General features: G+C 43.8%; 1 protein-coding gene across 1 annotated transcript; it reads left to right on the forward strand.

The window, feature by feature from the left end:
• Positions 1 to 4,987: 4,987 nt before the first annotated feature.
• Positions 4,988 to 15,566, forward strand: LOC121622756 (metal transporter CNNM3). Its single transcript, XM_041959737.1, has 11 exons — positions 4,988 to 5,719; positions 5,816 to 6,150; positions 6,222 to 6,398; positions 7,630 to 7,787; positions 9,979 to 10,122; positions 10,196 to 10,354; positions 10,666 to 10,835; positions 11,730 to 11,826; positions 12,493 to 12,623; positions 12,847 to 12,973; positions 14,314 to 15,566. Exons 1-11 carry the CDS (start codon positions 5,006 to 5,008, stop codon positions 14,361 to 14,363), a joined length of 2,262 nt encoding a protein of 753 aa, XP_041815671.1. The 5' UTR covers positions 4,988 to 5,005; the 3' UTR covers positions 14,364 to 15,566.
• Positions 15,567 to 17,491: the final 1,925 nt, after the last annotated feature.

Below are 17,491 nucleotides of genomic sequence, written 5' to 3' on the forward strand. Positions count from 1 at the left end.
ACGATTTGTATTTTAAAGGTTAAAGCCAAAGCCCCTGTATGGTCCTTTAAGTTGATGTTAGTAGTGGTGTGAAGGTGGGTGTCTTCCTGGCCTACCTCTTGACCAAGGCAACGTGTTTTAAATTATTTCATTTCTGAGAGTGATCTTAAAATATTTATTATTTATTTGCATTCAATTAATTTATATATATATTTGAACATTGTTGACGTTTGTTGTTTCATATTTTAGAGAATTTATTTATCATTTGCTCTCTTTGGTTTTTGCAGTTTGAGTTGAAGGACAAGCTGCATACTTCAGATGACGTTAACTGCACAGACACAGTTTATTGTGAAAAGCTTCCTCTTTGCATCTCCACTAAATATTCCTCACTGTGATCAGAGCCCAGTCGAGCTAAGTCGAGATCATTCCCGAAGCTTCACAGCCTCAGGACGTGAAGTTCCGACCAAACCGGATCGAAGTTGTGCAACTCTTTGGATTAACGTCAGAACTCTTGGTTGGAGGTTTCTCTAGGCTTTTTAATTTATTTCCACTCAGTTATTGTTTGTCTAAGCTTTCAAATTTGAGTTCACAAGTGATATGAAGACCAAATAACTCAGAAAAACAAGAAGTTTAGCTCACAGTTTTCAGTAGCAAGTGTGTTCACAGCACAGTTGGATGTTTTTTTTAATTAAATACCATCAGCTGTTAAAGTTTAATGAGGGCATTTCTACATATTCTCTGCACAAGACTCCTGTTACAAAGAATGAGTCCGATCATAAAAACCAGAGCCAACTGTTTGTCTCAGTGGCTCTGGACTTTCCTGGTTCTGCCCCCCAAAGGAAAGTCTTTCATGTTTTTCAAAGTGAATTAGCTTTTAAATCCTGTTTTTTTACTTGTCTGATAGCAAAATGGAGCAGTTGTTTGCAAAGATTAGTTCAACATTTTGGGAAATGAGCTTTCTTGCTGAGAGTAGGATGAGAAGTTTGATTCTTTACCAGGTCTGCTAAGCATGAAGCTAGGGCAGTGAGGCAGTTAGCATAGCTTAGCATGAAGACTGAAAGGAAGAAGCAGATACAGCTGATTCATTAGTGAGCTTTGCAGATGCTGGTATGTGGATTTTTAAACGTTGAGGCTGGCTAGCTGTTTCCCCCTGTTTCCAATCTCTGTGCAAAGTTAAGCTAAGCAGCTGCTAGCTTCATATTTAGCATTCAGATATATGATTTATGATCCATTTTGATCCTAAAAAATGTGTAAACTCTTAACTTTTGAATCGATCTGCTCATCAGATTCTCAGCAGAAAAGTGTATTTCCCAAAAATGTTGAGCTTTTAGCCGGTGTGGTCTGTTAACCTTTGAGCTCACAGTAAGCCCACGGTTAAGCATTGACACTTGAATACTGAAAACACTTGCAGCACAATAACTCGGTGAGATTTAATGGACAACAAACATTCCACTGCATGTCTTCCTCACGCTGATGGACACTGGTGATGTTCAGCCTGTCTTAGCCCGGGGGCTGAATGTGCCGTGAGAAACCCTCATGTTGTTTCCTGTGACCGCTCGCCGTTCCTCACAAATGTACATACGTATGGCGTGTGTGTCCGTTTGACATTCCGAGCCAGGGATAACTCATATACATCAGTTAGTACAATGTGAAGTACATTTTGTTGTGCATGTAAATGATAGTGTTGGAGCGTGCTGAGAGCAGACTGAGGACGTTTGGTTGTGTTCCAGCGGACTGAAGCCGCAGAGATAAAGAGATTAACATGAAGACGACTGTAGCAGCTCACGGCTCGCTCTCTGTGGGCGACCGGCTGAGCTCACATTAAAGCTGCTAGCATGTAATCTACCTGTTTTCCTCCTATGTATGCAGTGACACGGAAACATTTTAAGTGACTGTAAAGATGAATTATTTTGTTGACGATATATTGATTTATTTGAAAAAGATGAAGATGAACTACTGTTGTATAAGCTAGCACTGAGTTGAAAACACTTTAAACTTGTGAGTTACGTAGCATAAGTCTGAAAAGTGAATATTCCAAAGCGTTTCTCCTTTTGTGGGATGACTTCCAAAGTGAGACCATCAAAGCCCGATTAACAACAGAGCAAACTGGGCCGGGGTCCCTCTAAAGCTCCAGGTTCCCTGGGTGACATTTGATTTATTAAAAAAAAAATGACTGGGCATATGCACCTCTGAAGCCCAGCTGTAAAGGATATAAGGGAAGTTTATTTTCTTACCTTGGTGTCTTAAAGGTGATCCTGGTGTCAAAATCTAGTTTTAAGAACCTCATTATTTCAGTTTTGTGCTTACATGTTGCATGTTGCATATATTTGTGCTTTTCCAAATGACCACACAGTAAACCTGGGGCCAGAGGGGTTAATGTGCGCCCAGAAGCTCATTTTTACTCCGCGGTCCCCCTGCCAGGTAAATCCGGCCACGGAGAAGTCCGGCACTCTGTGAAAACAATAGATTTTATTCAGCAGGACCATCCATGAGGAAAATTAAAAGTGAATATATAGTCGTCGTAGCCTTACCCTCTATTTGAAGAAAATTTAGACCTGCCTGCTGGTTCATATAGGTCTCATGTAGCAATTGGTGTTATACTGGTTTCCAGTGAAGCCACTGGTTGGCTATGTGACTACCAGTTTGTGTACTGGGAAATGTGAAAACTTCTTAATGTTGTATTTATTGTAAACAGTGTATTTATTGCTGGGTTTAGTTTTTTTGTTATGGGCGTGCACCTGCAGGTGTGGTTCTGTGAAACGGGCTTCCAGCTGTAAGACACAGCTTTTAATGGGTGATTCACCCAGAAACACTGTGTTCGGTTCCCTGATGCTGTTTGACTTCTATGACTGTAAATACTCTGTACATGGAGGGTATTTCTGTGATGCTGAGAGAGATGTTGAAAATAGCTCTATTTATAATGAGAGATGAGATGTAATTTCAAGTTTTATTTCCATTGTTTTGCTAGGAAAGCATTAAATAGCAATAAACATTGCACAGAGTTGACCTCAAATATTAATTTACTACTCCTATCTTGTGAAGCTTCCCCCTTTTTATTTTTGTCATTAGACGCGATAACCAAATCCTTGTTTGTCCTTTCCTGTCATCCTTTGCCATCCTGTATCTCCCCGTTTTTCTTCTCTCCTCCCACCCTTCCTCCTAGCTTTTCACTCCCTTTTTCCTCTTATATTTTTCACCCTGCCCTTATCTCGACTCCTCTCCCGCCGCTCAGAAGTATTGAAATTCCTCCTGCCGGTCCGATCTGCTAAGCCGTTTTTAATGTTCAGACCTTTTTCTATCATGGGACTGGAGCAGGGGAGCGGAGCTTATCAGTAACCCCTGCAGTGTTGTTTTTAGCTCTGCAGCGGTGTGATGATTAGACCTGTACGAAGGTTAAATATTTTCTTACCCAGCGTTCTCAGGCCAGTGAGTTTTCCACACTGTGTATCATTCACAAGTGGATTGTTTGAATTGTTTGAGGTTTCGTGCATGTGGAGTGATGCAGAAACAAAGGTTAGGAGAGTGAGAATGGTGCCCCACCACATGTTTCTGCATCTATTATAATCCTTTTCAGATATATTTACAGTAGTTATGGTGCACACGGAGAGATCAGGCAGTATTTATCAAGCTTTTCAGAGCTGCAGTGCAGATTTGAAATAATTCAAAGGACCTGGAAGAGAAAAGTACTTATAGGAAATCATTGCAACAATACTTTAAGTCCAGGCTGGTTGGTCTTGGATTCAGAAACTGTTACAGAAGTTTTTTCCATAGGATCTGTACAGTAGTAAAGAATACCTGTTGGGTAGATTTTAATATTCAGACACGGCTGTAACATGTTTGACTTGTGAATTTTTTTCTTTTATTGCAATGGTTAAACAAAGAAGGAGGAGCACTTCCAAACAAGGATTTAAAGCAATGTGTACATACTGTTTTATATCTACTGTACGGCATTTGAAGAAGTCTATGAGGTTAATAAACCTGAGATATATTTCTCTACAGAAAATCTGCCTCTGTTTGATTCACATACAAAGTTTGCTTTGGACTGACGTCAGAATATGGAAGCTGGTTTTATCTGCCTGTCATTATTAATCCACCGGTACTTCACTGACCGCATGGAGGAAAACACGTGATTACTGCAGAAATACCATTACAAATACATACAATAATGCACACCGTGTGTTTCATCACAGCGTCAGGAGCTGCTGTTTCTCTACAACTTAAACTGAAGGTGCAGCCTATAGCTAATGGACAGAATAGCTAACTAGCTCAGAGTTTTTTCCTCTCTTTATTGAATATTATCATTAGATTATAAAAATGTGTACGATCCTGAGAATAAAATGGCACAATATAAAAATAGCACAAAACTCATAGCACCCATGACTGACTTGTGCTAACATGTTCCCAATTAGCAGGCATGTTAGCAGCTATCTTGCTAGTATTTCAGCAGTTAGCCTTGCTGGTAGTCCCTCAGTCACAGAGCCTCTTTGTGTTTCCAGGCTTCATTCATACTAAAAAAGACCAAAACTCATTTGTTTTGGTTCAACTACAGTCACTTCCTGCCTTGAGGAGGAATAATTACAGGCAATAACTCATTCAGTTACATGTGAGAAGTGTTTTAAAGGTTTGTTTCTCAGATTTTGTACGACGTGATTACATCTGCACTAATTCAGTGAATTAGCTTCCTAACAGAGGCCTGCACTGATGAATGACTTGTTGTTATGAAAGCTAACATAAGATGGGCGGGAGATCCTGCTTGTTTTCTCCTATTTCATTGGCTGTCAGTACACGCGGACTCCAATTCGCTGGTTTTTGTGAAGGGGCGGTGCGATAATAAACAAAAACATTAGACTCTAGCCCCAAAATGTAGATGACGGGCAGAGCTCCGCCTGTGTGTGTAGGACCAAAATGGCGGCCACGCAGCTCAGTTGCAGGGTTCGTTTTGTTTGGCTGGCTCGGCCCTGGTGGGCGGGGCCGCTGCGGGCTACAGTCACATGATCCGCGCAGAGCCAGGCTGACCAATTCCAATATGGTGGCCAGCTTGGCAGGTCTACGGTTCCTGTTGATGATATTGTTGTTCTGCGGGATCAGGTACGGCGCCTGCAGCCAGGAAGCTCCGCTGGTCCTGGGGCTGCGACTGGAAGACCCGGCGGGTCTGGTGTGCATGAAGGATCGGACCATCTTGGCGCCAGAAGGAGCCACGTTCAAGCTCCGTCTCTTTGGGACTGATCTGAATGGAAGCTGGCCGTGGGTGGCGTTCGCAGGGGCAGCTGGCGGAGCGGCCGGAGCGGTCGGGGATGCGCCTGACCCGTGCGGGGAGGAGTCCAACCGTCACGAGTCCGCTTTCCAGGTGACGCCGACGGAAGAGTTCACCCGGGACGAGGACTACAGCGGGCTGATAACGGTGGAGGTCCGGCAGAGGAGCATCTCTGCGGGCGCAGCTGGCGGCGAGCAGACCTACCACCACCTGTGTGTGCTGAGCGGGGGGAGATGGGCATCTGCGGGCCCGGACAGACTGCGGGTAAACATCGACAAGGGTCTGCCCGCGGACTACATCCCGCCGTGGGGTCTGGGCGTGCTGATCGTGGTGCTGCTTGTGGTCTGCGGGGTGCTTAGGACAGTGAACCTGAGCCTGCTATGGCTGGACCCCGTGGAGCTTTATGTCCTTCATAGTTGTGGATCCGAGGAGGAGAAACGGGCCGCCAAGCGCCTGGAGCCAATCAGGAGGAGGGGAAACTTCTTGGTAAGTTTCTGGATACAGGTGTAAAAGCCACATGACAGCAGGCTGCGAATGAGATGAAAATGCTGTTTTATGGCGTCCTGTCTTTCCTCCATCCAGACTTGTTCTCTGCTGTTCCTGTGTGCGGTGGGACACTCGGTCCTGGGTGTCCTCCTGTACCGGGCTCTGGGCTCCATCGTCTCTGCGGTCTTCACCAGCGGCTTCCTCATCTTCTTCCTGGCTGAGTTGGCTCCTCACATCCTGTGCTCTGGTTATGGATTTCAGCTGGCGCCGGCTCTGACCTGGCTGGCCCAGGTTTGTATGGTGCTCACCTGCCCCCTGTCCTGCCCTCTGGGGCTGATCCTGGACCTGGCTCTGAGGAGGGACATCAGCACCTGCGGGATAAGAGAGCGGGCCATGGAGATGATCCGCACGAGCGTCAACGATCCGTACAGGTGAGTAGAGAGGATCCCACATGCTGTCTGAACGCACCTTGTCTCACCCACCCTGTTTCCTGTTTGTGCAGCGAGTTTGTGAAGGAGGAGTTCAGCCGCGGGATGCTGCGCTCCAAGACGGTGGAGGACATCCTGACCCCCCTGAAGGACTGCTTCATGCTGCCCAGCTCGGCCGTCCTCGACTTTTCCACCATGTCTGAGATCATGCAGAGCGGGTACACCCGGGTGCCCATTTACGAGGAGGAGAGGTGGGTGTCCATGACAGCCATCAATACAGTGATTTATCAGTTATTACATTATATTGTGATTACATGATACAGCACAGAGGTTTGGATCAGGCAGCAGACAGAGTGGGAGTATTATTTTTTCCCTAATATATTTAATTTATATATTATTATACTGCAGGTACATCAGTATCTGCATGTCAGCTGATGAGTAACAAGGAACTGGACAGAGACACTAAATTAGGTTTGATGTTGTTTCAAAGCAGCGTCACCATGACAGAGTTGGTTTTTATATGTAAAATGTCACACTGAATATATATTGTGACCGGAGTTCTTTAAAAATCATATCTAAGCGATCTGATTGGTTGTTTGTGTTGTTGACCTGTAATCAGGATCTGAATCTGAGAGAAAACTAAATATAAAACGGGTCCCAACGACATGCTGAAATGTAATATTTTAAATACTGTTGAAACCACGATTTGATGTCGCATATTGTCCACAAAATTAAAACTTTTCAACTAACTTTAGATCAATTTTAATTTAGAAGTTTGACCTGCGAATAACCAAAGAGTGCTTATTTTCATCATCATCTGGGATGTTTAAGTTGTTCAGATATAGAAACTCAGAGCTCTCTAAAATAATCGCGTGGTTAATGATGATTTCCAGGGTTGTTTTGGCTGCCGCTCTCTGCCCCAGTGCAGCGCCACCATGTGTCCAGACAGAGCGTGTGTCTAGACAAACATAAAGTCTGACATTTTTCACTGATGCTGTTTCTCCCTCTGCTGTTTCACAACTAATCCTGAACAATCGTTGCTAACTTATTTCTGCCACTAAGAAGTCTGTTAGTCTTCCATCAGTCATCCCTCTCATGTTTCAGCTTTTCGACTGTTTTACAGGATAATTTACATTTTTAACTCACCTCCAGTAAAGCAAAGACAAATGGGTTGCAGGTGCACACTGGTTTGTGCAAACTGTCTTTGCATCTAATACTAAAATAATATGTCACTATAACATGCATATCAACTATAAAGCAGTTATTTTCCTCCATAACACACAATATTATATCATTTTATATACTATTTAACTTGTTGTGTAAAGTCTCCTGTGAGCAAGCTCACATTTAGTAAAAATGTCTTATTCTATTATTACTGTAAAATAAGTGAAGTCTGGTTCTTCTCTGAAGCCACGAGGCAGAAAAACACCAAACACTTCAGTTTTTAAACTTTATTTTCTAATCATGTGCCTGGTTTTCCAGGTCCAACATCGTGGAGATCCTTTACGTGAAGGACTTGGCTCTGGTGGATCCGGACGACTGCACCCCCATGACGACCATCACCAAGTTCTACAACCACCCGCTGCACTTTGTCTTCAACGACACCAAACTGGACGCCATGCTGGAGGAGTTCAAGAAAGGTGAGCTCACACACAGGAACATTACAGCAGCGACCTCGTTCAGGTTGAGGTTCGGTTTGACCCGAGCGTCTGCAGGTGTGGGGTGTTTTCTCCTACCTGCTATGAGCCGCACTGCTGGTGGTAATCTGTGTCTGTATGTGGCTGCAGGCTGCAGCGAGACACACATATACCACTAACAGGTGTGTTGTCCTGACAGTGGATTCTGCTGCGGGAGGCTGTTCACTCCTTTTTGTTTCAGTCAGCACCGTCAGACCTGCAGCAAACTGTCACAGCTGCAGCAGCTGGGAGGCTCATCCACTCATTATGGGCTTAAATGAAGTAATCACTTTTCATTGGTTAATCCATCCGCCCCTTTTATTCTGCTTTCCCAGGCCCAATTAATGTAGTTAATTATATAATTACTGCTGGAAGTGCAGAAAACATGAATAAGAAATTGTTTTAGGCCATGTCATCCTTACTGGTTTTCCATCATGCTCTTCAAACTGGTGTGATGGTGTTTTTTATATCCTACAAGACAAAACAAATCAGGAGTGAAGTAAACAGTCAGGCTCATGGTTGAGCTTTTCCACTTTGGAACTGCAGTGGACCAATGACGGTCTCAGAGTCTCATACATCACAAAACTCAGGAACCAATCACATCGACTCGCAGGATGGAGCTGAAGGCTCGTCACCTGTTACCGTTTTGTTTCGAACATTGGCGAGAGCGATATATAAAACACGTGATCATTCTGGTAGCTGATTTACTTCATTATTACCACCTGCCATTGTCTAGCGTACGGCAGTACAACAAAACAAATGGAGCATTTGGTGAGCAGGTACGCTCGAGCTGCAGGTGAGCAGCAGAGGGTGGAGGTGGAGTTTCTTCAACATTGAGGCACGAAGGGATCTTTTTTTTCAAACACTCAGTCTGTAACGTTTTTTGCAGTAACTGTAGAGGAGGGTGAGGCTGCGGGTGTTCAGTTGGTTGCAGTCCGCAACCTCACCACTAGATGCCACTAAATCCTGCACAAAAGACCTCTAACTGTAACTTGGTGAACCTGCAGTATGAAACAAAAATATCACACACATTTCAAACTGTTCTCCTGATCTGCAGTTACACTGACGGAGGCAGCTTACAGTTCATGATGCACAGGTAGAAACAGGTAGAGACCATCCTGGAAAAATACTGCCGCAGTCTTAGTACAATGTTTAATCGACCAGAAGACCGTGATCACCCTGGAAACTGGATCTTAATGCACATCATTCAGCTGGGATTGTTACAGAGATGATTCAGAGACTGACTAACCTCTGGTGGTATCCAGCTATCGAGAGTCGCTTTTATATGATCACGTTTTAGTTATTTACCTCTGTTCAGTAGAGATAAATGAATTTTGTTTGTGATGCCCTGAAATTCATTTATTTGCAGTGCAAGTTTTTGAGAAAGTGCTTCAACTGCTTCATTCTGAGAAACTGATCACAGCGGTTTCTACAAATGATCCAGGATAATGAAAAATTCAAGCAGCATCATTTGTTTCCATCAGTCAGCTGAACACACGGTCAACAGTTCCCATGAAAACGGTTCACAGTGAGGTCTTCTGATGAACCAGACCAGGGGGGGCTTTTAAAGCTTCACGCTGTGGGCCCCCAGCACCTCATGTTGCCATGGAGTCAGAGTTAGCTGTGGGCTACAGCTAAGCCCTGGCTTTTTAGCCCATATCTGTTAACATAGCGCCATTAAAAGTCTGCTGAATTAGCCGTAAGCAGCTCCTGTTTGCATTGTACTCATGGATGTACAGACAACCATCACTGGATTACTCTGATACTGAAGAAAACTTGCAAACATGAAGATTTTCAGGCAAGTTCTGAATGTAGGAAGTTCTGAAGTTGTGAGGAGAACCTTTTTTTTATGAATACTAAGCAGATTTATAGATGTTTACTCACAGTGGGTATCCTGGATAATGACCCTCGGGATGTCATGTGCATCATGTCTGTGTGTGAAAATTTTAGTTATGACTCCCAGAGGCAGCTTGACTTTTAAAATGAAATGTGCAGTTCCAGTTCCAGTGCCCCCCAGTCCCTTCACTGACTGGAGACAGAAATCTCAAACCGTGGACAAATCAAACCAGATCTGTGTGTGGCTCGACACACACATACTGTATACTGAAGGAGTACTTTCTGAGGTTTGACCTTCGGTTCTTCCTCTTTCTGTCAGGCAACTCTCACATGGCCATCGTCCAGAAGGTTAACAACGAGGGGGAGGGAGATCCTTTCTACGAGGTGCTGGGATTGGTCACGTTAGAGGACGTCATCGAGGAGATCATCAAATCAGAGATCCTGGATGAGTCTGATGGCTACTGTAAGTTTCTGTGAATGTGGTTGTAGCTTCAGCGTCTGATAGCTTTGCTCAAACTGTCCACCCCCTCCCGCAGTGGACAGGAAAGTGAAGCGTCCCCTCGCGCCGCTGGAGATTCCTCTGGAGCCTCGCAGCGCCCACGAAGAGTTCTCTCTGTTCAAGCCTCCTGAAGGAGAACCCAAGATCCGCACCTCACCACAGCTCCTGCTGGCGACACACCGCTTCCTGTCCAGAGGTGTGTGTGTGTGTGGTTGTAGTCTTTACTTGCACTCATGTACCTTTATAAAAACTACAGGCTGGGTTGTTGGCTGTGGTTGATCTTGTAACTCGCGCTGATGAAGTTAGTCACAGTTTAAGCACACACATGTAATGATTATGTTGCTGTTATATATTCATCCAGCTGAGGAGTGTGGGCTCAGTGTGGATGCCTTCATGTCTGAGGCTGCAGTGCAACACACACACAGGGAAGCTGAAATCAAACCGCTTCAGGTTATCTGAGGTCAACAGTCTAGACATCACTGCCTCTCTGACCTTTGACCCCCGCAGAAGTGGAGCACTTCAGCCCCGGACGCGTGTCTGAGAAGGTCTTGTTCCACCTGCTCCGTCACCCCAGTGTCAACCAGGAAGTACACTTTGACCCAAACAACCGGCTGAGCGCGGCTCACTATCTGTACACGAGAAACCACCCGGTGGACTATTTCATCCTGCTGCTGCAGGTATGTGTCCGCCTGCCTCAGCTTCGGCCTGTGAGTCACATGTTTACTGTCCGACTGTCCAAGAAGAGGATCAATAACCAGAGTGAAGGAATCAGACGTGAGATATGAGCAGAAGCTGCAGAGAAAAATGACGTTAATATACAAGAGACATTACTTTGACACGTCACTGTGCAGGTTTTTTATTCATCATCAATACAAATTTGAGACTTCCAACAAAATTTCTCAGAAATAAATAAAGAGGAACTGTTAGTATACATGAAGGTGGTGCTTACAGAGTGAAAAAATGATCCAGCGAGTAATTATTAAAAGTATTTTCAATATTAAATGATGCTCAGTTCTGTTTAACTTCACCAAATGCTAGTGTGTGTTATCCACCTCAAACTGAAAAGAATAATTCTACATTTGGGAAATCTCATGTGTGTATGAAGCTACAGCTTAGCTTATCTTATCTTAGCTTGGATTGGAAATGAGGAAACTAAAGCAGCTCAACCACATTTCTTTTCCCAGAAAATATTCTGTTTTATCAAGAAATCTTTCTTTGAATAACAACATATCACTTCAAACTTTATTATTACACAGAAATCAGCTTAAATCTCAGTAAAACCAACATTTCTCTTCCTATAACGTGATTGGCCGATACGTTTCTGGAATAATAAACTTCTGTATGTTGTTATAACGCCGGCACAGATCACACTGTGGCCTCCATCAGCCGGAGAAATGATAACTAATCATTGCTTTGACTTGATGATTTATTTAGAGCTCCAGTATGGAGAGAAATATTGTAAAGAGAGTTTTAGGTGAAGCTTTTGGAGCTTATTGGTCACATTTTCCTTACAGAAAGCATCAAGAGACAATAAGATGAAGTGTCCCCGCTTCCGGTTTGTTTGTCCTCAGGGTCGAGTGGAGGTGGAGATCGGCAAAGAGGGGCTGAAGTTTGAGAACGGGGCTTTTACGTACTATGGCGTGTCAGCTCTAACGCTGCCATCTTCAGGTGAGGAGAAGAACAGCAGGAGGGTAGATTTTATGTTGAGCTTTTCCTGTAACATCATCAGTCTTGTAGTTATGTAGATTATGCCATCTGGGGACAGTTTTTGGGCTTTTACATCCATGAGTTTTAATCGGACGTTAGAGCTCCAGTTTTCAGGTGGAAAATGTTCCTGTCGCCCAGTTGGCTCTGCAAGTAATGATTAATTTCATTATTGATTAATCATGAGGCTTATAATATTATGGAAAACAGTAAAAAAAAACCCAAAAATATTCACTTTACAATCACATAAAACAGGAAAGTAGCAAATCTTCACAGCTGCAAAGCTGGAAGCAGAGAAGTGGAGAGAATTTATTCTCATGGTCTCTCAGCTTTGATGCTTGTGTGACATTAAAGAAATAATAAACCTGAAAGTTCTTAGGTTAAATTTTCCCTTCAAGTATCAACATTTATCCTGCTGTTCTAACATTTCTTCTTTCTGTGATTGACAAGAAATATTCTGCTCAAAATGAATTGATTTGCTTTGCATGATGATGACGCAGCTGTCACCGTGTTTACATCACTGAGGGTCATGTGAGTCGACACGTGGCTATAAAAAGAAGGACACACCATGGCTGAGGTTTGCAAGATATTGTGCTGACTCTGTGTGTGTTTGTGTGTGTGCGTTTACAGTGCACCAGTCTCCAGTGTCGACCCAGCGTCACTCCCCCAGGGATCCCTTTGAGTCAGCAGAAGCTACAAGCCCGTCCAGCTATTGTCCCGACTACACCGTCCGAGCTCTCACTGACCTGCAGCTCATACGGGTGTGTGTGTGTGTGTGTGTGCGTGTGTGTTTGTATACAACCGACGTGGATGTATAATCTGACCTGGTTGTCAGCAGTGGCGGAGTCTAACTAAGTACTATACTTTCACAGTACTTGTACTTTGAGTATTTCCTTTTTGTGCAGCTCCACACTTGTGCGTAGTGTCTCGCTCTGACAAAACACTTTCTGACTTTTCGTCTGTTTCGTCTCGTTTGAACGGCAGGTGACACGTCTGCAGTATTTGAACGCTCTCATGGCGTCGCGGGTCGGTCAGAGTCCAGATCCTCCCGAGATCAAGATCCTGCCCAACAGTCAGACCAAGCTGCTCAACGACAGAAACACCACACAAGGTAGCAGTGCTCACGGTGCAGCATGAGCTGCCCTCCGCTAACACCTCAACGCTAACATTTACCTCTAAAACCCCTCTGAATACTTCAAACCTCTTCGTGGTATTTTGAATAAGTGCTTTCCTGTTTGCCTTCAGCCGAACTAAAATCATTTTGTCTTTCTCTTTCTTTTCCCCCCTCCTTCTGCCTCCACGTCTCCTCTGGCCGTCCAGAGTTCCCTGTAAACTTTTCATTCTTTGATACCATTGAGAACTACTGTTAGTATTTTTGTGCATGAGGTAAATGGGATGCAGCCTGTCTGTGGCATGATTGGCTGCGCACACACACACACACACGAAATAATGTCTAGCTCTTGGTCTCATTTATGTTCACAAGCCACATTTCTTGAATCAGGGTGTGTGTGTGTGTGTGAGGCTGTGTAGTATCGTTTTCTTCATCCTGTGTCAGTCCCCCTTTCTGCTTTTCCCTGAAATCACCTCACTTCTCTGCCGTAAGCTCTCACAGATCTGGTCCGTCTCTAGCGTCGTTCCTCTCAGAGACCGCATGTCTGATCTGACTCTGCTGTTCACATCGCCTCGAGCGTTCAGTATACAGAGCGAGGCGGAAAAGATGGCGCAAAAGTGACGAGAAGCAGAAAGATGCACAGTCAGCTGCCGGATGTGAGAATGTAAATGAACTTGGTGTGTTTTGAACATGCCGGCTATTCAAATGAGAACTGAGGCTTATTAAATGAGACAGATGTTTCCTCATCTGGAAGTACAGAGAGCCAATGTCATGATGTCACTTCCTGTCTAGCCTCTGTATCTCATTGAGCAATTCTCTCATCAGTTCCTGAAGTTTAGTTAAGTAAAAGTTTGTGAGGACAGAAAAAAACTCCCATGAAAACTTACCAGCGCAGGTAGTGACATCATCATAATGTGGTCAAATCATTGTTTTAACTCGCCTCTTCCGTTGAGATGTTTAGGTGTAGGGGCTTATGGGAAAATGTGTTTGTTAAAAACAGATATCACTTTTTAAAAAACTACTGTTCTAATGTGAACACGTGAAGCACGTCTCACGACATCCTGCTGAGAAAGACTCTGTTCCAGTTCTGGATGTTTAATTATTAGAATTGTTAGAAAAGTCAATTAGGTTTTGAATGGAATATTCTTCCAGCTCACATTATTCTTCTCTCCCTCCAAAACTCGTCTTCGTCCCTCTTGCGCCATCTTTCGTGCCAGCAGTGGGTGTCGTTCCCTGTCCTTTCATCCCTTCCCTCACTTTATCCTGTGTGTGATTGCCTCGCTGTGATGTCATCATCCCTCGCTCACCCCAGCTCTCCTCTCATTGGTCGGGTCCCACAGGTGGCAGTAGAGCCCAGGAGAGCTCCACAGAAGAGGAGGCTCATGGGTAGTGCAGTTCTGTCTGCCGGCTGTTAAAGACCTGCTTCAACTGAGTAGAGATTTTTTTTTTTTTTTTTTTTTTTGCTGTTATTGATGAATCATCTATGGCTGGAACGTAGTTATTGGGCGAGACTGGAGTGAGAGTGGTTTTATTTGTCTGTTATGTAGATCCACACTTCTCATCTCCATCCCCATTCCTTTATCTGCTCTTCATTGAAATTATTATTTTATGTTGTTTTATACACTTTGGATAATGTGTGTGTGTGTATATATATATATATATATATATATATATATATATATTATATATAAATACATTTTATTTTAATTTGGCGGTGCCTATCTTCCAGGTTTAGCCTTTAGTACTAAACTCTGCATTGCCACTCCTCACTTTTGCCTGTCTGGGTGCCAAAGCTACATGTGTATATGTGTGATTTGTGTGTGTGTGTGTGTGTGTGTGTGTGTGTACTGAAGCATCCGTCCGTTTGAGACACTAAAAACACACAAGTTGGTTAAAAGCAGATTTGCACATAAATTTGTGCACTGTTGATAGTATGAAGCTATTTTACGAGCTGTAAGGTACGTCCAGACTTTTATACCCTCACTCAACATTGCTGTCCGACAAACTGTGTGTGTGTGTGTGTGTGTGTGACTCATTTCCTCTTTGAGCTTTTAGCAGCCCGGTTAGTTCATATTTAGAGTGAGGTGTGAAGGACTTCCAAAGCTGGCAGGTTGTAACCAAAGTAAAAAAAAGTTTAAACCCTCCTCGCTAACAAAGAGTGATTTTTGGTTTATTTTAATTGATGCTTAAGTTAACAGAAGCTAGAAAAGGCCTGAAGATGAACCTGCGAGTGTTTGATTACAGCTGAAACAGGGGATTGTCAGAATCAGCATTTCTTTCGATATTTGATTCATTGTTTGTCAGTTGTGAGGATTTGCTGCTGTTCTTTGTCTCATATGGTAACAACCTGAATATCTTTGGGCTTTAGACTGTTCATCAGAGAAAACGAGACATCTGAAGACATCAGTTTGGACTTTAGGAAATTGTGATGGGCATTTTTCACTCTCTCACCTGATATAGACTAAACAGATAATCATCATTAAAAAAATAGAAGTTCATGAAAGTACCTGCACTTCCTGTCTGTGGCGCTCAGCTCCAAGCCCATTGGTTCCAGCTGAAGATGTAAACCTTTAAAAACAGCTCACAAATTTGTAGATCCACAAACATTTGCATTTGTTGGGACTATTTTCTGCAGCGGATTAATCCACATTTGGTGCTGTAGTGAGGACGGTGTGTGTGTGTGTGTGTGTGTGTGTGTGTGTGTGTGTGTTCATGGTGATGAAGGAGCATGTCAGCCAGAGCCACTGATGTGTTTTTAATGGAGCTCAATGGCTTCACACAGGACTTGTTAGAAGATGCATTCACTGTTCACAGTGATGCCCCAAGGCCACGTTAAGCTACACCTACACAGCACTGTTTGTGTCTGTGGTCCAGCAGAGGGCGCTGTGAATCTGACACCTGCACCGCTCTCATTGAGTGTCATTTAAAACCCTGGAACTGGAAGTCAGATTAACTGTAAAACGGTGCACGTGGTCAGATTCATCCTGCAGTTAAATGTCCGTCTGTCTGGCTCAGGAGCTCCTTGTCTGTTACTCCATGTTTTTTGAGTCCTGTTGACATTCCAGTACATGTTCACTTTGGTGTGTTTTATCCGTCTATGAATGTGTGTGTGTGAGAGAGAGGCAGAATATTTCATTAGAACATGTCAGCAAGCATCCAGCCTTCACTGTACCTCCTGTATGTTGAGAACTTTTGCATTTGAAGCCTCTGTTGGTCCTTGTTGCATGTGTGTAAACATGTGGAATAAGTCAGAAATGGGCACTAAATAACCCCGCTTGTGTTCTCTGTATTAGTACATTACATTACATACATCAGCGGCGGGGAGGAAAATGGCGAGGCCGACTCTGTGATGGGTTTGGGTTCTGTCAAATTTTAATGCAATACTTACATGTCCAAATGTATTTTGAGAAAGTTCTGAGTGGCTGCAATGATTCCTGCTGTCCATCACTGCCTGAAGCGACTGCAACACTGTAAAAAGTGGAGGACAAAATGATTTACTCTGAGCATCAAAGCCAGTCATCTGAGCGAACCTCATATGAGGCTTCAGCAGTCTGGGTTCAATAAATCTGGCACCTTAACCCGGGAAGTTTGCTTACAGTGTTGTGTCGAAGTCTGTGCCTCACCACACCAACCAAAAAAAGCTAACCACAACTAGTCATCTGGCTCCCACCCACAACCAAGGAGGGCAGCAGTATGAGAAACACTGACGGAGGGGGAGCAGACTTCAGCACAAGTTAAACCAGGATGTATCCCACCGCTGCTTCTGTAGTTCCTATGACACCTGCACCGTAAGACCATGTCAGAAAGCATCACACAAACACACTTTTCTAGACTCTGGGAAAATGTTAATGCTAATTTCACAATACAAACAGTAATAATTCACCTTGTTTGCAGCTGGAGGTGTCCTGTCTTTCTTTTATAGTGGTAGGTCTATGGGGATGCTTTTTTGTTGCAGTACTGCGAATGGCCACCGGGACACACTGGCAGCAGAGCTGCGTGGCGGCGCTGCGTGCACGACTGAGATTCACTTTAAGTATGGAGAGCTAATCAGCTCCTCTTTCTGTCCAGGTTACAGAATCATCTCTCAATCATCTCTTTAGGGAACGCTGCTGGTTTTTGGTGAATTAAGACTCGACTGCATTTCTAACTTCCAATAATTTTATTAATTAATTTAATTTTCTAAATGTGTTGTTATGGTGATTACTCCCACACAGACGTAGCGTTATTTAGAAATATTTTTCACAGAAAACCAGACTGTGCAGCTCTATGTTTGAGCTCGGTTGCTGCACTGTTGTGGGGCTTTTCTGCCGCCCTCCCTGATTGGACAGTCACTGTCTGTGGTTTCATACCAAACAGACTTTTGAAGATCATGATATCTGACTCAGACTGCATCGTATTAACCTTGGCTGAACTTCAGACTGAATCTTTGTACAGAATAGGAAGGCTGTGAGTTTAGGGGATTTTCAGAGGAATAATTACTCTCTCAGCGTACAGACAGTACTGCGTGTGAGTACTGCA

Source organism: Chelmon rostratus, chromosome 19, assembly GCF_017976325.1.
Source record: "Chelmon rostratus isolate fCheRos1 chromosome 19, fCheRos1.pri, whole genome shotgun sequence".
In the NCBI taxonomy this organism is placed as follows: Eukaryota; Metazoa; Chordata; class Actinopteri; order Chaetodontiformes; family Chaetodontidae; genus Chelmon; species Chelmon rostratus.

Excerpts from the sequence above, each read along its gene's own strand:
- LOC121622756 (XM_041959737.1), top strand. The coding sequence starts at position 5,006 with ATGGTGGCCAGCTTGGCAGGTCTACGGTTCCTGTTGATGATATTGTTG. Across the intron at positions 10,123-10,195 it reads GGATGAGTCTGATGGCTACT|TGGACAGGAAAGTGAAGCGT; the intron begins GTAAGTTTCTGT and ends CCCCTCCCGCAG. Across the intron at positions 10,836-11,729 it reads ATTTCATCCTGCTGCTGCAG|GGTCGAGTGGAGGTGGAGAT; the intron begins GTATGTGTCCGC and ends GTTTGTCCTCAG.